This window comes from Pterocles gutturalis, unplaced genomic scaffold, assembly GCF_000699245.1.
Source record: "Pterocles gutturalis isolate BGI_N339 unplaced genomic scaffold, ASM69924v1 scaffold22570, whole genome shotgun sequence".
In the NCBI taxonomy this organism is placed as follows: domain Eukaryota; kingdom Metazoa; phylum Chordata; class Aves; order Pterocliformes; family Pteroclidae; genus Pterocles; species Pterocles gutturalis.
The window spans coordinates 1-17,249 of NW_010143952.1; the positions used below are offsets into that span (position 1 = coordinate 1).

A 17,249-nucleotide genomic window follows, 5' to 3' on the forward strand; every position below is an offset into this window, starting at 1 on the left:
AAAAAAAAAAAAAAGCAGCATCAGAGGCCATCACAAGTTAACGCTATACAAATGAAAGGCTATACTTTGCTATCGTGGTACCAAATGTTAGCAGCGAAGAATAGACACAAATAGGTGCGGTAAGAAAGCATCGGTTACCCTGAACCCCTACCTTGCAGCTCTCATATTTAAACAAAAAAACCCCAAAACAAAACAGAAACAAACCAACTCCAAAAAACAGAGCAAAGTAACCATCTCCAGTGGACAGCCAAGTTGCCGGAGAGCAAAGATGGAAATGGTGACCCTCCATAAACCAGGATGTAGCCAGCTGGGATCCTCTCAAAACCGAGGACCTGAGAATAAATCATTCTGTTCCATTTATCTGGGGAGGCTGGAGCCATAAGGACACCTGGATTTCTGGGGGTGTATTTGGATGGATGGGCACTGGAGAAGGGTATTGGGGTGAGCAGTGGTTGTTCGTGGAAGACGTCCCTGTGGACTCTGCAGAACGGAGTCTCGGCAGAGCAGGACAGGGTGAACAAGCCCTGAAGGAGGAGCACACACCTGATGACCCAGCCGTGCCAGAGCTTTGAGTGCACTGGGCTCCAAAGGAGAGGTCCAGAGCTGGAAGTGCCATGGAGGATCTCTGCCCACAGGAGGAGCTGCCCAGGCACCATCTGGGTGAAGCCCCCTTTGTTCCACCAAGCCCTACCCTCTGAACACCGATGTCCCACTGGCGGGCAGCCTGCCCTGGCTCAGGCCTCGTAGAACTGCCTCTCCATCTGTTTGGTGACGGTGCCGCTGGACATCACGGTCCGGCTCACAAACTCTTTGGTGACCTGTTTGGTGAGGGTGCTGCTGGCACTCTCCACTCGCTGGGTTGTCATCAGCATGCCATCTGCAATGAGGAGCCCAGTGGTCAGGACAGGGACACAGGGAACAGGATCTGCTCTACCTGATGATTCCTGGCAGAGGTTTCTCCTTGAATACCACTTTCACTGGTGGAAAACCTCTCCAGACCAAGTGATTCAGTACTTTACTATGACAGTCAACAAGATGGATCTCCTAACAGCTCCCAAACTCTCCATGTTGCAGCGTGAACCCATGAGTCCATGAACTCAAGTGAGACAACATGGGTCAACTACACTGATGTAATTAAAGGTGGTCATCACACTTCTCTTGTTTCTCCTGCTCTGAAGAGATCTACCCTTGCAGGAGGAGCTATTTGGTCCCTAGGGATAGTCTTGGGGGACTTTGAAAGCTCAGCATTCCCTCTGTGACTGGGCAGCACATGGGGAAATGACTGCAACTGCCTCTGGAGCAGCACAGGGACACGGTGTAGGAAAGGGTCTGGTCCTCTTCATCCATCCCACCTGATGGACCCTCCCTCCCTGCCTTGGACATTTGAGATAGAAGCACCCTGGACAAGCAGAGTTATCCTTTGCTTTCTGAGGGTTTCAAGGCAGGCAGCAAGCCCCTACCTGTGAAGTGGGGATCCAGAGAGGAATGGCTGATACTGGTTTTGGTGGTGTATTCGGTGGGGAAGTTGTACACTTCTTCTCTCATGTACTGCTGTCCTCCAAACTGGGAGAAAGTGCCTGGGGAGAAGGAAAAGGGACAAGTCAGCCAGGAACCAAGGAGCTTCCAACCCCTCGACCCTGCTCAGGAGGTTTCTCTTGCTGACATCAGAGCCAGGTTTAGGAGGAACTGGGAGGACTGGGGACCTGTGCAATATAAGCAGCTGCCTCCATGTTTGTGTACAATCAGGCATAAGACAGAAGTTTCATAATAAATTAAACACTGGCAGGTTCTCAGGATCCTCCACTGTTCAGTGCATCAGGACTGGGACAGTGCTTAGAAGGCAAAGCACTGTCTTCATGGAAGACAATGTCTTCATGTCTTTCATAGAAAACGGTCCAAGGGTTGTGTTCCATGCTCTGAGGCATTTCTTATCTTTCCACCTCCACAAAGACATGGTACAGTACCTCCATCCTGAGATTCGATGGTGATGATGCCTTCCCTCTCTGGCCCAAAGCCTTGGGTCGTCTTGGCTTGCACTTTGAACTTGTATGGGACATTCTCACTCAGGTGGGGCACAGTCAGGGTAGTTTCTGGATTGTCTCCTTCGACGTAGATATTCCTGGGTTCCCCTAATCCACACAGACATACCAGCCGTGAAGAGAGAGGAGTGATGGTCCCTCCAAACACACTGCCCCAGTTCTGGCTGCTGTCTTGGCTTTCCCTAAGCTCTATGCCACCCACATGGTCACACCATCCAATTCTACTGAGGGCTAAGACGACCCTATTTTGTTACAGTGGTGATCCTCAGCACCCTGCTCTGGGTTTGGGCTGTAATAAGCTACAGGTCCTTCCTCTTCCCACCACATTTGTTATACCAGACCATGCAGTGACACAAAGCGTCAGGGTCCAGCAGCTCCCAGACCTGGGATCAGCCTCATGTCCCTACTCTGTCTGCACTGACAGACAATTTTTTTTTGCTGATCCCAGCAAAAATGCAGCAAGTTGCTGCCTTTGCTGGAGGCTTCTCATTCTCTGCACAGGGAACTGGTCTTCCACAGCCTGATACCATACCTCCTCCATGCAGCATCTCGCAGGTGACCATGTAGCCCAGGATGGACCCGTTGGGCTTGCGGGGTCTCTCCCAGCTGAGCTGCAGGGAGTCAGGGCTGAGGGCAGTGAAAACCAGTGGTCCGGGAGCGCTGGGTGTGCTCAGCGTGAAGGGTGAACCTGCAGAGCATGAGACAGAGGTCAGGATCATGGGAGGTGGTGAGGGAGGGATCAGCACACGGCATTTATGAAACGAGCTGGAAGGTCTCAGCTATCCAGACAGCTAGTGGAAGGTGAGTGCATGGGGAAGAAAGTCCTAGTTCTAAAAGAAAGGAAGGAAAGGAGAGCTCAGGATGTGGTAAGGGGAGAGAAAACCAAGGCCAGCACGGTAGACAGCAGCAGAGGCATCAGTGCCACCCTTCTCCTGCCACCCCCCACCTCACCTGGCACAGGGCTGAGTGGGCTCTGCGGGTCCACCTGGGACTCGATGGTGATGACTCCTTCCCTCTCGGGGCCCCAGCCTTCCTCGCTCTGCGCCTTCACCTTGAAGATGTAGGAGTGGTTGGGCAGCAGGTCCTCCACCACCACCGAATTCTGGCTGGGGTTGCGGATGGCGAGGCGGTGGACCTCTCCTGGGATGGACAGGGAAGGGGGATGTCAGCATCATGTTGCAGGCACAAAGACAGAACCATGGCTTTCGCCTAAACTCTGTCTCAAACAAACTGCCGGGAAAAGTCATCTGGGGGCCCTCCCTGGTCACCTCCATCACACCTTGCCACCAACAACTGGTAGTGCAGGATAAGATATTGTTCCAAAAACAGGTTGGGACAAACAGCAGCTTCTTGAAAACTCAAGGTTTTTCAGCCAAAGAGAATTACATTTTCACTAATGTTGCCTCAAGTTTCATGTAAAAATATGAGATTTTCATTCCAATCCTTCCTCCAAGTCCAATGTGATGAGAAAACCTTCAGCTAAGATGTTGGGGCTGGTGGAGAACAACTCCAAGGTTTTTTGGAGGAGGGGTGACTCCACAAGCAACCCCAGGAATTATCCCCCCAGCAGAAAGAGGGAATGAGGGCTGTGGGCTAGCTGAGACATTTCCTCAAGGCTATACAAAAAGCAGAGTTGGGACAAGTCCCTGAGTCCCAGAATGGCTGAGATTGGAAGGGACTCTGGAGGTCAGCCGGTCCAACCCCCCAGCTCAAGCAGGGTCACCCAGAGCCAGTTGCCCAGAAGAAGACCCAGATGAGACTCCACCACCAGAAACTCCCACCACCACCTGCCTGGTGGACACCGGCCGCATGTTCACTGACCTCCATTGAGGAGCTGGTACTGCACGCTGTAGCCCTGCACCTCCTTCTCGCAGTGCGGCTCCTGCCAACTCACCTTCAGGGAGGTGGGTCCCAGGGCAGAGAACACCAGGCGCGTGGGGGTGTCGGGGATGCCCAGTGGGAGCCTGGAGTCTGAGGCAAAAAAGGAACATCAGGGTGGAGATACGGGGGCTGGGAGCTAAGGGGGCTGGGGGAGAGGAGGGAGTGGCACGCGCAAGAGCGGGATGGTGCCAATGGTCCAGGGAGGATGTGGCGAGATGTCTCTCTGCAAGCTGGCCCAACACAAGGGGGACTGACTGGTTCTGCCCACCTACAGTGATGTTCCATGGCCTTGGGGTGCCAACCTTGGGTGGCACAAGTCAAGGTAAGCTTCATGCCCCTGTGGCAGAGACCAGAGCAGTGGCCCGGGTGCTCTGTGTGCTCCTTCTCCCACACCCCAAAGCACTCTGTCCAGTCTACCAGAAGCTTCACAGACATCTTCAGATGTAGCTCAGTTGGGACTGGCCCCAGTCTATAGCTAAAGCAGCCCAACACTCCAGGGACTGTTCAAGGGGACGGGGGAACTGGGATCAGGACTGGGTGCTCTGGCTCCCCCACAACTCAACCCACTGGGACACAGGGCTCATGGCAAGGACAGCAGCCTCCCAGGTGACACTCGGGGACTGAAGCCCCTCATTGACATGGGCTCTGGGCAAGGAGCTTGCAGAGGGACATCCCACATGGAGCACATGTTCTCCCAAAGAGTCCTCCAGAGGCCTGTGGGGTAAGACAGAGAACAACAAGCTTGTTAGCAATGAAGAGGATGGGGACAATGAGCTGATCAGTTGGCTAGAGCACGGTGGCAGTGGTGGTGACGGTGGCAGTGGTGGTGTTAATCAGCCTGGGTGGGTTGAAACAGCTGAAGGCACCTGCAAATGGAAAGGTGGTGTGATGGAGGCACAGGCTAGATCAGGAGGAAGATCAGTGTGGCACACAGCAAGCCATGGAGAGGTTTGGGGTGAGCAGTGGATGGCAACAGCTCATGGATGGCCGGTGGCTTGGCTGTTATGGGATGCATGGCTGGGAGGAGACACTGGACAAAGCTGTACCTATGTACTTGCAAATCCCCGCAGACCCATCAGTCATGATTATAGAGTCCCGAAAGCCAATGCTGGGGTAGTAACCCTTCACCTTTGCCCTGCGCCTGAAACCCACATCCCGGGGCCGTGAGATTGTCCTCCCAGCATCTTCATGGATGGGAGGGAGGAGTCTCCCCGGGTAATCTAGAGAAGCAGTGCAAGAGAAAGAGACTTCAGAGCACGTTCAGCCCAGGTACTGGCTCCTGCAGAGATGACATTTGAAGGCTCACATTTGAACAGCCTTTTAACAATCTTCCGTCAGCTCCAGCTGGTGTACACGTGTGGAGCCAAAAGGCCCCCTTAGCTGTGAACACAGTCCTCACCCCAACAGGACTCAGGGCACGGGTCTGAAGACAGTCACGGGGTGGAAGGGAAGGACCGGTCCCATCACCATGGTACTCACCATGCCCCATCAGCATTGTGGAGTAGTCTCTCGTCAGCGAGGAGCTCCCCATCACCCTGTGCTCCTGCTGCACATGTGAGCTCAGCTGGTGGTAGCTGGTGTTCGTTGTCCTGGTCAGCGTGCCACTGTTACTGCCGGGGAAGGAGAAATCCACCCGGCCATTCAGCAAGTGCTCTGTGAAAGAAGGCACACTGTGAGGAACGTGGCTGTGGGCAGGGCTGCTGCTCCACTTTCCATGGGGAGGAAGCAGGAGGCATCACAGTGCCTTGGCTGCATCCCGGCTTCAGCCACTCTGGGAGATTGTTCTGGAGCACTACATCTAGAACAAGCCACAACCACCCAACGTGATGATGCCAAAACAAATAGGTAAATGGAGACTTTGCCCTACACCCAGCACCAGAAACACCCATGGTGCCCAAGGTAACGCCAGACCTCGGCCTCGCTGGGGCACTGCCTTGTGGTTCTTGCCATGTTCTCTCACATCTCTCCTTAGACACAAGAAGTTTATAATTTCCAATTAAAAAAGAAGGCGGAAGAAGGAAATCAGCCCTTTATGGAGGTGGTTTCTCCAAATCTCATTCTGGATCCCAACTCATCTGAATCTGAAAAGCAAACTCTGCTCCGTTGTTCTGGTCCTTGACAAACCCCCATCCCTTCCCAGCAGGACAGGAGAGATCAGCTACCCATGAGAGAGTGATTTCTGTTTAACAGTCCAGCAGATATGCTCAGGGCACTTAAGGTGAGGAGCTGCCCTTGGAGGTGCACTTAGCAGGTATCATCTGAGTTTGCTCCAGCCTCGAAGGTCCAACCTTTTGTAGAAGCAACTTGCTAGCAGGCTCCCAAGTCCATGCCGAGATGGGGGTTACCTTGACACTCTTGTGAGCAGACACACCAGGAGAAGGCTTTGAAGCAGACTACAGCATCATGCCAACATGAGGATGGGCACACAGGGGGAGGAAGCAGACACGTACTGGGGCAGACCCCAGCCGCTGGCCCCTCAGCTCAGAGCAGGACGAGACAGGACACTCAGTGCTGTAATGAAGCCGTCCTTCACCTGCTTGGGGCTGGGGCGTAGCGCTCCTCCTCAGGCTGCCAGTAGCCACATCGCTGTCCTCCTCGTGGAGGAGACCCTCGGTGTCCGAGGAGAAGCGGCTGCTGCCAGAGAAGCGGGGAATGGTTTCAGGTGGGAGCCTCCAGGTGATGCGGCGAAGATCCAAGTCTTCTCCCAGCAACTGCACATGTTTCCACCTGGAGCCTTTTGGGACAACGCAAGCACTGGTGTTGGCATGATCTGCAGGGACAGAGTGGGCTACCCACCACCTTCGTGCTGCTCACTGGGGAGGGGAAGGGGCAGGTGCCGGTGGGAACAATACTTGTTCACAGCCCGTCTCGCCAAGTGTTGGCTGATGAGTTCAGGCGGTGCAACCATCATGTGACTGGTAGATGGAGGATGGTGGGAATGTGACATGCATGGCGTTCCTCAGCCCCAGGGCTGTTTTCCAGCCCTGTGTCCATCATGACAAAAGGCGAGAGTCAAAGTCCCACCACACGCCTGTCCCTGTCATGAAGATCCTGTGACAATTGTTTTCTGCTCAGGAGAGGTTTCCTCACTCCTTGATGTGCGCTCAGAATGGTTGGATTCTTGGTGTTCCCATTACCTTGCTCTCTGAAAGGACCAGGGACTCGCTGCTGTATCCCAGGCTCTGGAGAACCCCCCCAGGGAAGACCCTCCAGATCCTGCTGACAAGCCTCCTCATTTCACTTATGGCCCATCTTCCTCTCATTGTCCCAGTACAAGACAGCCAGTCTCATTCAGAGAGTGAAGGGATGGAGGAAGAGAGGCCAGTGCCTTCCCAGCACTTGGTGAGTTCCTTCCTGTTGGCTTGGCCAAGACCCTGAGCATCCCTGGGACTCGGAGGTCTGTGCCTTGCAAGTGTTTGTTTGGTGACAGTAACTCTCGTGGTCCAGCCAAATGGCAACAGGAAGGGAAGAAGAGCAGGGATGGCCATGAAAAGCTCCTCTCCCACCCCATGCTGAGATTTCTCTTTGCCTCATGACTAAGACAAGGAGGCACGGGTCTTATTTACACTGTGACTAGTCAAGTGTTCCCATGGATGCAGTTACTGTGCTTTGGAAAGGCTGAACTCCACCATCTCCATGACTTGGATCTCCCCATCTCCGTGAGGAGGAAAGGAGCAGTGAAGCTCATTCCTGACAGCTGTTGTTAAGGAAAATTAAAGTTAAAAACAACCTTTGCAAAACTCAGAGCAACGCACCTGAATCATCAGAGACACTGGGACGCTTGCTGCCAGCTGGAGAGCGAAGCACGTCTGCGCTGTACATCAGGTAGCTGTCGTAGTCCTCTCCTCCCTCTGCATCAATGATGGGGACATCAGGGATGATGGGGACTGGAGGAGAGGTGGAAAGTGCCGTCAGACAAGCAGCTCAAAGCCACACTGGCCTCCCACGCTCAGGCTGGCCTTCAGCATTCCCCAGGGCGGCTGGTGCAGCAGCAGAGCGAACAGGATGTGGAGAAGCAGCTGGGGTGATGGGGAGCACCCCCCAGCATTGCTCCTGCCCCCTCTGCTCCCCACCCAAGCAGGGCAGTAACTCACTGGACATGGGTCGCTTGGGCTGCGTGGCAAGGTTGATGGTGGCTTCTCTCTCAGGTCCCCAGCCAGCACTGTTTCTGGCCTTCACCATGTAGCGGTAGGGCTGGGACTCCCGCAGGTTTTCTATCAGCACCATGCGCTTCTTGGGGTCTTCAACCAGCACCTTCTTCATTGGGCCGATGGGTACTGTGAATATGGGTATGCCTGTCACCCACTAGGTCACGAGACACAAGGGACCCCACAGCACCCCACCCTTGGCCAACAGGCTCGCTGAGGTTGGGTGTCAGGACAGAGCCTGGCTCTGGGAAAAGGTGCAGCAGCTGTTTGGGCTGCTCACAACAGGCATGACATCGTCTTGGGGAAATTCCCAAACTGAATGCTGAAGCCAACCTACAGCAAAGGTCTCCTGTTGCTGGTGTGTCACCAAATTGCTTCTTCTTAACACCCAAGCCCTAGGTCTGGTCCTATGAACTAAGTTTTTAAGTTGAAAAACAACACAAAACACCATGGAAGTGTGTGGGAACTGAGAGTGCTCCAGGATTTGCAGGATTAAACCCTGAGTGGTGATTTTTCTGTACTCCTTCCATCAAGAAGTGACCCCTCCAGATCCCAATTTTCACAGGAAACAGGCTTGGAGCCGTTCTGGTTCTGCGGCCGCTTGGGACCGACGCAGCCTGGCTGCACTGCCCCAGTCAGAAAAGGAGCTCTTACCATTGTCCTCGTTGACGAGTCCATAACTGACTTCATAAGCCGTGATCTCCCCGTTGGTTTCTGCAGGCTCAGCCCAGCTCAGCTGTGTCACAGTGGAAGACACGACATTGAAAGCCAAGCGGCCGGGCTCACTGGGGACTGGAAAGGCAAGAGCGAAGGGTCCAGGTTACCGCAAGTCAGAAGCCAGTGCACACAGAAACCCAGAGCTCCCCAGATCACAGCTGGGTCACAGTGGGAGCTGCCCAGTGCTTGTCCCCAAGACCATCAGAAGCTCAGGGCTGGAGCCCTGATCCCATGCTGGGTGCACAGGCACCAACATGCTCCCACATGGTGGGATGCAAAATGCAGAGCCACTCACCGTCCTCAAGCGTGCGGCAGTGGATGATGTCGGAGTAAGCCCCTTCACCCATGGCGTTGTAGGCACAGACTTGCATCTCGTAGTCACAGAAGGGATAGAGGTTACTCAGCTCTGCTGATGGTGCTTTGACATCGATGAGGTGGGCTTCTGACTCGGGGTCCCCTTGGATCCAGTATTTCACCTGGCAAAGCAGAAGCAAGCCATGATTCCTTCAGATCTCACCATAGCAGGTGAGAAATTCCCCATCTCTTGTTAGATCTGCTCTGGGAAAGCCAGGGTGCTGTGGCACTCCTCTGAAATGGGAGGACAGAACAGTCTGGGCATTTCATGGTAAGTGATGGAAAGGAATATGAATCTACCAAGAATCTTTCCTGCAAATCCCACACCCACCCAGCAACGGTCCCTCAAGGATGGAAGAGGCCAGAAGGGCTGAGCTTGCTCCCTCCTTTGGGTATCTTCTCTCCATCCCTTCAGCACAAACGGCTGTGTGTGTGAAACACCGGCAGGATGGGACCCACACCTTCACCCCGGATCCATTCACCCCATACCTTGTACCCCAGAGGTTTTCCTGGTGGAGGAAACCAGCTGAAGCGGATTTCCCTGGAGCTGAGCGCGTGGGCATTGGGATTAAGCGGTGCACTCAGGCGGCCTTTGGGGGACTGGGAGACCTGGCTCAGGCCAGCCATCGAGGGGACACCATCCACCACCTCTGCAAACACAAGGAAGAAAGGTCACATCAGCACTAGTTCCCTGTGTGGGAGGAAAAGAAGGAAGTGTGCCTCTCTCCAGCGCTGCCCTGCCATCCTGAGTGAGCCTCTCAAAGCACTCCTGAGGGGCAGATCCCCATCGTAGGGAAGGGAAACTGAGGCACTTGGTGATAATGTCCCCCAAAGACACACAGCAAACTGGCATGGGTGTCAGGCTCAGACCCCTCAACTCCTGCACCTCCTGCTGCTTCTCACAAGCTGCCCAGGTAGGAGGAACTTAAGAGACCACCTTCTTGCCTCTGAAAATCTTTAGCTCTGTCTGAATGCATTTAATAATGCTTCAACTTCTCCATCAGTTGCCCTGTGCAGCCATGAGAGAAGACGGAGATGGGCAGAGCCTTCTCAAGTCGCCCAGTTGCTTCTCCTGGAAACCCACCAAGTCCAGCCAAGAGCTCTCTGGAGCTTCTCCAGCCCCAGCACCTGCCCTTGAAGTCATTCTAGTCCAGTGACAAGGGACTTTCTCGTAGCATTCATGACCAGGACAGTGATAAATACGACCCACTCGATGACAACCCTCACAGTTTTGCTTGTCCATCCACAGGAACCACCAAGCACAGCTCATGGCAAGCCCTGCCTCCCCCCTAGTTTTATAGCTTTTTATTCAAATCCCCAAGGAAAAGGAATGAAGAATACACTCTATTTTCCTTTTCTGAGGCCGATTATCCATCTTCTTCCCACCCACTGTCTATACCCACTGCTGCCTCTAGAGGGAGGCCCAAATCTACCAGTCGGAGCTGGAGGAACCTCCTCATTGCCTCTTTGAACTTCTTCATTGCTGCTTTTTGGGAGAGGAGCAGGGCTGGAGCTCTGTACACCCCCTCGGGGTGGGCTGGCCCGGTGTGGGGGTCCCACACCCCCTGCTCTGCCATTCCCCACAGACTGGCTGCCAGCCCCTACCTGGGTCGGCGATGGTCACAGTGGTCTGGGGGTATCGGCCAATCTTGGCGCCGTACTTGGGATGGAGGAGGTCGATGGCGAACTGCTTGAGCTGGCGGTTGTGCAGGAGGGTGTCTATTTCGGTCAGCTCCATCAAGGGGACCTGCACCTCCTTTCGGGTCTCCCCAGGCTGGAAGACCAGGTCACCTTCTGTGAAGACGTAGTCCTGGAGGAGAAGGAAGAGGCGTGTGATTATAACCTGCAGCATCCATGAGATGCTCTCAGAAAGCTTCCCCTTGTCTCCCAGTGAAGCCTCACTTGTCTCCCAGTGCCCACAGCTCGGGAGGGCAGCTGGTACCCTCTGCCTCAGGTACAGGCAGCCTCTCAGGTCCCTGAAGGCACAGGGAGCAAGAGATGGAGGGGAATGTCTGCCCCGTGCTAGCCTCAAGCCTTGGGTCTCCCCTCTCCAAGCCACATCCTGCTTTGAGCCCCATCAGCTGCTCTTCTGCAGCCCTGGGCTCAGTTCCTTCCCAGCCCTCTGTCCCCACTCGTTCCTGCCTGCTGAGGCCAGGAGCATCACCCTCACCCTGCCATTCTTGGCGGTGAGATCCCGGGTCCTGTAGGTGACTTGGGATTTCCCATTGTCGATGATCTCCCGGAGGACAGGGATCTTGGCCACCTTATCAAAGCGGCTGTGGGAATAGGCTGGCTGCAAGAAGGTGATGAGGCTGCTGGCTGGAAGGGACAGGAGAGAAGGGATGAGTAGAGCAAATGCATGAAGAATCACATTACAAACACACAAGTGTCCTCCCTGAACAGAGTTCCTATTGCCCAGGGGTGTGAGCTGCGTATGAAACATTACTGCATGGGCTGGAGACTTTACCACCCCTGACTCTTGCTCCCTGCTCAGAACAACCAGACGGGAAGTAGAGGCAAACTGCTGGGGACATTGACCTGCCCCAAGCACAGCACCACAGCAGAAAGTGTTTACTTTACTCCAGCAGCCTGTGAACTGGAGCAGCAGAGGCATGTGGTCAGCCCTGGATCTGCCATGGAATTGGTAGCAACCTGTGGTGGTCAAATGTTTGGGTCTCTGTCACCAAGGATGACAAGCCTCCCTTGGATGCTTTAATAGATGCTCTAGTTTAGAAACAGGTGACTTAGGAGTCACCAGGCAAACCTCTGGTCTGCGATGTGGGGGATCTCCAATACAGAAGCTGTACCTTCCTTAGAAGCCATCTGGACATGGGACACTCAAACACAAACGCCCTTCATCTCATGCCACGGTCACAGCCCCTTCACCTTGTTCCTTGATGATGGTGATGTTGACAAGCCTGCGTCCAATCTCTGCGATGCCAGTGGGGACATCAATGGCCTCCACCTGCAGCTGCTTCTCATCATCATCATCCTCCCTGATGAAGAGTGGGACACGGACATCCACCAGCTCCACAGCCTCTTGGAACTCCACCATCCCATGAGCATCTGGAGGAAGGGGCAATGGTGAGAGGTGGGAAATGTCCCTCCTGCCCAGCCAGGAGACAGCCCTCAGCTCTGCTCCGTACCTTGGTCTGAGGTCACAGTGTAGTAACCTGGTGAAACCTTCAGGTCATTGAAAGCCTCGTGGGAAACGTGCTTTTCCATCACTTTGATGATCTCCGGCTTGGCTGAGCGAGGGGCGGTGAGCACCGTGTCCACAATGGTGTGGTCCTGCCTGCGACCGGTGGGAAGAGAGAGCCAGATAAGAGCTGAGGCCAGGGTTGCTCATCTCATGTAGCAGTTGGAGGGGCTGGCGAGTGCGTGGGGCATTCAGCCACCCCACACGTGTGTGGACAAAGAGGGAGAAGCGGCACAAGACAGGGCTGCGAGTTCCTCTTACCTTTTCCCAGAATTGGGCTGTAACCTGGGGGTATAAAAAAACCAAATCAGAGTGACTAAGGCATTTGGGGAGACAAAGTTCTGTGTGAGTCACAGTCCTGTGCAGGTCTGAGCCGTGGCAGCTGCCCTGCGGGTGCCAACCCGTCCTGCAGAGCCTGTGGCCACAACACACGTTCCCTCCTGCCTGGCTGCTCCCTCCAGCCCTGGGTTTCCCAAGTAATGAGGAACGTGCCCACGGGGGACATCACATCTGGTCAGAGCCATGGGGAGGGGAGAAGACTCCCTGCTCCGTGCCAGCATCCCGATTCCTCCATCCTGTGCCTGGCACTTGTAACTTTGCACAGGATTGACACTTTTGGAGTCGGTGGGAATTCTCCCGTTGAGCACCATGCGACCAGGATTTGTCCTGGTCTGGACCCGGCAGGTCCAGAGCGAGATGGAGCTGAGATCACCTGCACAGCGGTGTGGGCTCTGCTCTGCAGCCCTGGGGGGGGGTGAAGCACCACAGCAGGCTTGTGCCGGGGATGTCTCACAGACCACGCTCCCTCCTGGAACCCCAGATTTCACAGCCCAGCCCTCTGGTCCATCAGCAGGACCCTGGGGGAACCCTGCCCCATGGGAAGTCTCTCCCCAGTGACTCACCTGAACTTGGTCTGCTGGAGCTTGTGGCAGCCGGGGACATTCTTGAAAACCTCATTCAGCTGCAGGGAGTAAGAGGGACTTTCACAACAGGGATGTATTCAGCGAGCAAACACTGCTACCAGCAAACACAAGAGCCCTCGAGACATCCCCGGGTCCTCCCCCCTCTCCCCACCACACCAGGCAGAGACCACCACGAGGTTTCTCCCCAGGAGATGGCAAGAGGCTGCGAACCGAAGCCAAACAGGAGCTTCAGACCACGTGCCCCGAAGCAAACTGCAAATCTCATCAACGTGATGCTTCGATAATTCTCACAGTCGTGATCGTAACGTTTGTGTTTCTTTCAAAAAGAGGGAAAATTACTCCCTCTGAGTTCACAGGGAAAGGGCGTTCCCCCTTCCCCAGCATCTCAGACAACCCCTCAGTGTGACTGTCCCCCAGCCCCACCCCAAGACCCCCTCGTGCCCAGGCTCGTACATTATCCTCCACTTCCTTGCGCAGCTGCTCGCACTCCCGGGTGTCCGGCTTCACCAGGTTCTGCGTGAAAAGCCGGGTCAGCCTCAGAGACAGCCCGTAGGGAACTGGAAAGAGAAATTCCCAAGTCAAACTCCTTCCTTCTTGGCCAAGAGAAATAACCCAGCCAAGAGCTGGAAAACGTGGGGACACGCGTGATGCTTGGTGCCCAGATGCCGTAACGGCAGCACCCAAACCCCGTAACACCAGCAGAGGAACCCTCTGAGAGCAGGAGGACTAACTGGGAAGGTCTGCACCAGGTCCAGCCAGAAAACAGCAAAGGAAACAATGCCCAGTGGTGACTCTGGATTGATGGTGAACCAAAATCAAGGCTGGGCCACTGAGCTAATGAGACTAAGACACACGCGGGGTACATCCCCCCATGTCCAGGCTGTCAGGAGGTCTCCAAGGCTGTCACCAGTCCAGGGCTGGACACGGGAACGTGCTGCTCAGCTTCCCCTGAGATGGAAGCAGAAGGAACACCCCACCCTGCAGTTGGGCTTGGGGGTGGCTGCTGGAGCTGGGGGTCACTACCAAGGATTCATGTCCTTTACGGCACCCACAGCATCTCCTCTGTGCCCCGTCCCTCGGGTGTGGCACTCACCGAGATCCTTGGGGTTGGTGGCAGCAGCCAGGGCGGTGAGGCCCTGCTTGTGAACGTTGTTGTTGATCTTCCAGCGGACGGTGTCCCGACCCTTGAGGGACCCAGTGCGGACCATGGGGGTGTCCAGGTGGTCAGAGGACATGAGGCTGTGTCGAAGCATGTAGTGGTCCTCCTTGAAGCCAACGGTGCGACCTGCGGAGCAGGGGTAGGGTCAGAGTCTGGGCAGACTGGGACAATGCCAGCCATCAACTTCCCAACACGGAGGACTTCGTCCTGGGGAATTTGTAGGGCTTCCACCAAGCCAAGGGTGTCAGGAGTGGAGTGGAGACAGCAAGGAGTGTTCAGGAGCGAGGAGAGCACACATCATGAGGGATGCTGGTCGGGGAGATCCAGCAGCGGGATTCCCAGTTGGGCACACCGGGGTGTGGGGCAGCAGCTCAAAGGGCTCCTGGGCTCAGGCTCTCTGCCAGGAGCTTTTCCCCTCATCCACGTCCCCAGCCTAGAGAGGATGAGGAGGGACGCTTGCCCCAGCATGCCCCCCCAGCCCAGGAAGGCAGTGAACCCCACAGATCCCTCCCCACCAGTTCAAAGGGCCAGTACCTCGTGCACAGCAGGGAAGCAGGGCCAGGCAAGCCTAGAAAACAAACGGCCAAAGACATGATCAGCTTGCAGCCAAGGGTAAAAAACCCCCACGTCTCCAGCTGGGAGGATTCACATCAGCAGGGATGGATGGGGCTCTAGAGACTGATTTTAGCCAGACATCCCTTCACTGGGGGAAATCCCACAGCAACTCGTGTCGGCAACAGCAGAGGTGCTGGATGCCACCCTGCCAAGGTGGCCGTGCCGGAGGCTGGGTGGATTCTGGAAATTTGTTATATTTTTGGTCTTTATCTGGTTCTCTCCCTAGGCTGGGGCAGCCAGCCGAGGCACTCACCTTGCAGCAGGCGCAGAACTTCCAGCAGAGCAGCAGCAGCAGCCCCAGGAGCAGGATGAGGAATATGAGGAGGGGGATGAGCCAGAGGAAGCTTCCCGGCGGGCACTCTGCAAGCGACAGCAACGTCACTCCCGGCATCAGCCCCCTGCATGGGGTGTGCAGGGAGGGAATGGGGAGGCAGGGACAGAGGGGAAGGTCTGGACCACGGCTCCCTGAGGGATGGAGCAGCCAATTTAAGCTTGGGAACTTCTCTCTTGGTGCTTACAATGGAAAGTGCCATCCAGGGAGAGCTATCCCACCTCCCTGCTCACATCCAGCCAACCCAAGGAGCTATTCAGCACCTCACACCTCTCCCTGCCTGTGTGGGCAGTGAAAAGGCACCGATCTCTAAAGGTGCTGCTCTCTGAGGATGCTGCTGTCCATCCCCTGCAGTTCATGTGCCAGACAATGTCACCCACGTGTGACAAAGAAGGTGGGCAGGGAGGTACTGCCTGCCACGGACAATACCCAGGGCACAGCAAAGGGACGGAGCAGGGTCAGAGCCACAGTGCGCACCGGTCACTGCTCATCCAGACCCCAGGCTGGACATCCCCTCCTGCCAGGTCCCCGCTCACCTTTTTTCTTCTGCACGTGGACGGTGGTGTTGGGGAGGACGCTGGGGTCTCCCTCCAGGGTGTAGTGGTAGGTGCAATCGTCCTCCTCGTCCTGGAACGAGCAGTACTCGCTGGCTTCCTCTGTGGACAGAGAGGGGACACGACTGCAAAATCGTCACGAGCAGGAGAAGCTTGGGGAGCAGCCCCACACGCACATGGGGCAGAGCCCACGGGAGACACACCACATGCATCTGCACCCAGGTCTGCCTCTCCCAGTACCTTTCTTCAGCTCTTCCACCATCTGGATCTGGAGGTGGCAGGCGCTGCAGTTCCCTTTGGTGTTGCCTGTGCCCCAGGCCTGGCAGCGAACACAGTCCCGGATGCTCTCGCACACGGCCTGGAAGCCCTGGGCAGGGAGGCAAGGTGGGATGGTCAGGACATAGCCCATGGGATGGACATCACCTCCAGAGGGCAAGGCTGGAGGAGACACGCTGGGTCCTCACCCTGGAGACAAGGCAAGGGTGAAAAGAGGAATAACAGAGAGCAAGCAGCTAACGACGCTGGCTCCAAAAAACCTCTTATACCAGCAGCCCACATTTGGGCAGGGATTATAGACTCTCCAAGGGTTTTAGGTGGCCTTCCCAAAATATGACCAAGCCAGCTTTCTCCACTCCCACCGTGGGATTAGTCCATGTTTGTCAATGGGGAAACTGAGGCACCAGGCCATGAAATTATTTTTTCCAGCCTTGAGGCAAATCAGAATGTGTCAGGAGCTGAGCCCTTCACCAGAGTGCACATAAACCCAGACAGACGTTCAGAACCCAGACAGACGTCCAGAACCCAGACAGATGTCCAACAGTTGCTGCTGGTGAACCGCGGGGCAAAGCAAGCCCCTGGCTGCAGAGCAGCTCCCAGCCCAGACCCTTCCTGGCCACCAAAGGCAGGACAGGCAAGACTAACCCCTGCTCAGGATTTTGCTCCTGACCAAGATGTGCCTTCGTCTCTGCTCTGCTTTCCTTCCCCAGAGGTTCTAGGTGGGAAGAAGCCATAAACCCCGAGGAACGCAGGCTGAGCCTCACCAGGGAGTAGCTGATTTCGCAGGTGGAGCTGGTGTACAGCGAAGCCTTGTCACAGATGCATCTGCCGCATTCGCACCTCCCGTGGTTGTTGCAAATGCCCTGGGGGAGAAGAAGCGACAGTCAGCATCCCAGAGTGATTGCAGACACGCAGCGGCACTGGGATGCAGCAAGGTGCCAGCTCCCAGCAGCCCTGAGCCCCAGGAGGCACCGGGGCAGTGTGCTGCAGCCCTGCCTGGTGTGGTCACCCCTCCCGCAGGCAGGGCAGGACCTACCCCTCGGCTGTCGATGC

The 17,249-nt window shown here is 55.6% G+C and overlaps 1 protein-coding gene across 1 annotated transcript in view; it reads right to left on the bottom strand.

Moving 5' to 3' along the window:
• Window positions 1-734: 734 nt before the first annotated feature.
• The window catches only part of ITGB4 (integrin, beta 4), a 21,652-nt gene continuing 5,137 nt past the window's right edge, over window positions 735-17,249 (bottom strand). Inside the window, exons 12-37 of the mRNA XM_010084957.1 lie at window positions 16,961-17,059; window positions 16,161-16,287; window positions 15,903-16,022; window positions 15,289-15,395; window positions 14,955-14,988; window positions 14,355-14,546; window positions 13,715-13,818; window positions 13,241-13,299; window positions 12,600-12,623; window positions 12,286-12,434; window positions 12,026-12,205; window positions 11,310-11,458; window positions 10,745-10,949; window positions 9,629-9,789; window positions 9,081-9,261; window positions 8,723-8,860; window positions 8,015-8,197; window positions 7,676-7,807; window positions 6,454-6,654; window positions 5,400-5,573; window positions 3,861-4,010; window positions 2,991-3,179; window positions 2,572-2,727; window positions 1,965-2,129; window positions 1,461-1,577; window positions 735-877 (exon numbers count right to left, since the gene is read on the bottom strand). Of these exons, the coding sequence (XP_010083259.1) occupies window positions 735-877; window positions 1,461-1,577; window positions 1,965-2,129; window positions 2,572-2,727; window positions 2,991-3,179; window positions 3,861-4,010; window positions 5,400-5,573; window positions 6,454-6,654; window positions 7,676-7,807; window positions 8,015-8,197; window positions 8,723-8,860; window positions 9,081-9,261; window positions 9,629-9,789; window positions 10,745-10,949; window positions 11,310-11,458; window positions 12,026-12,205; window positions 12,286-12,434; window positions 12,600-12,623; window positions 13,241-13,299; window positions 13,715-13,818; window positions 14,355-14,546; window positions 14,955-14,988; window positions 15,289-15,395; window positions 15,903-16,022; window positions 16,161-16,287; window positions 16,961-17,059 (3,639 nt within the window). The remainder of the gene's footprint in view (window positions 878-1,460; window positions 1,578-1,964; window positions 2,130-2,571; window positions 2,728-2,990; window positions 3,180-3,860; window positions 4,011-5,399; window positions 5,574-6,453; window positions 6,655-7,675; window positions 7,808-8,014; window positions 8,198-8,722; window positions 8,861-9,080; window positions 9,262-9,628; window positions 9,790-10,744; window positions 10,950-11,309; window positions 11,459-12,025; window positions 12,206-12,285; window positions 12,435-12,599; window positions 12,624-13,240; window positions 13,300-13,714; window positions 13,819-14,354; window positions 14,547-14,954; window positions 14,989-15,288; window positions 15,396-15,902; window positions 16,023-16,160; window positions 16,288-16,960; window positions 17,060-17,249) is intronic.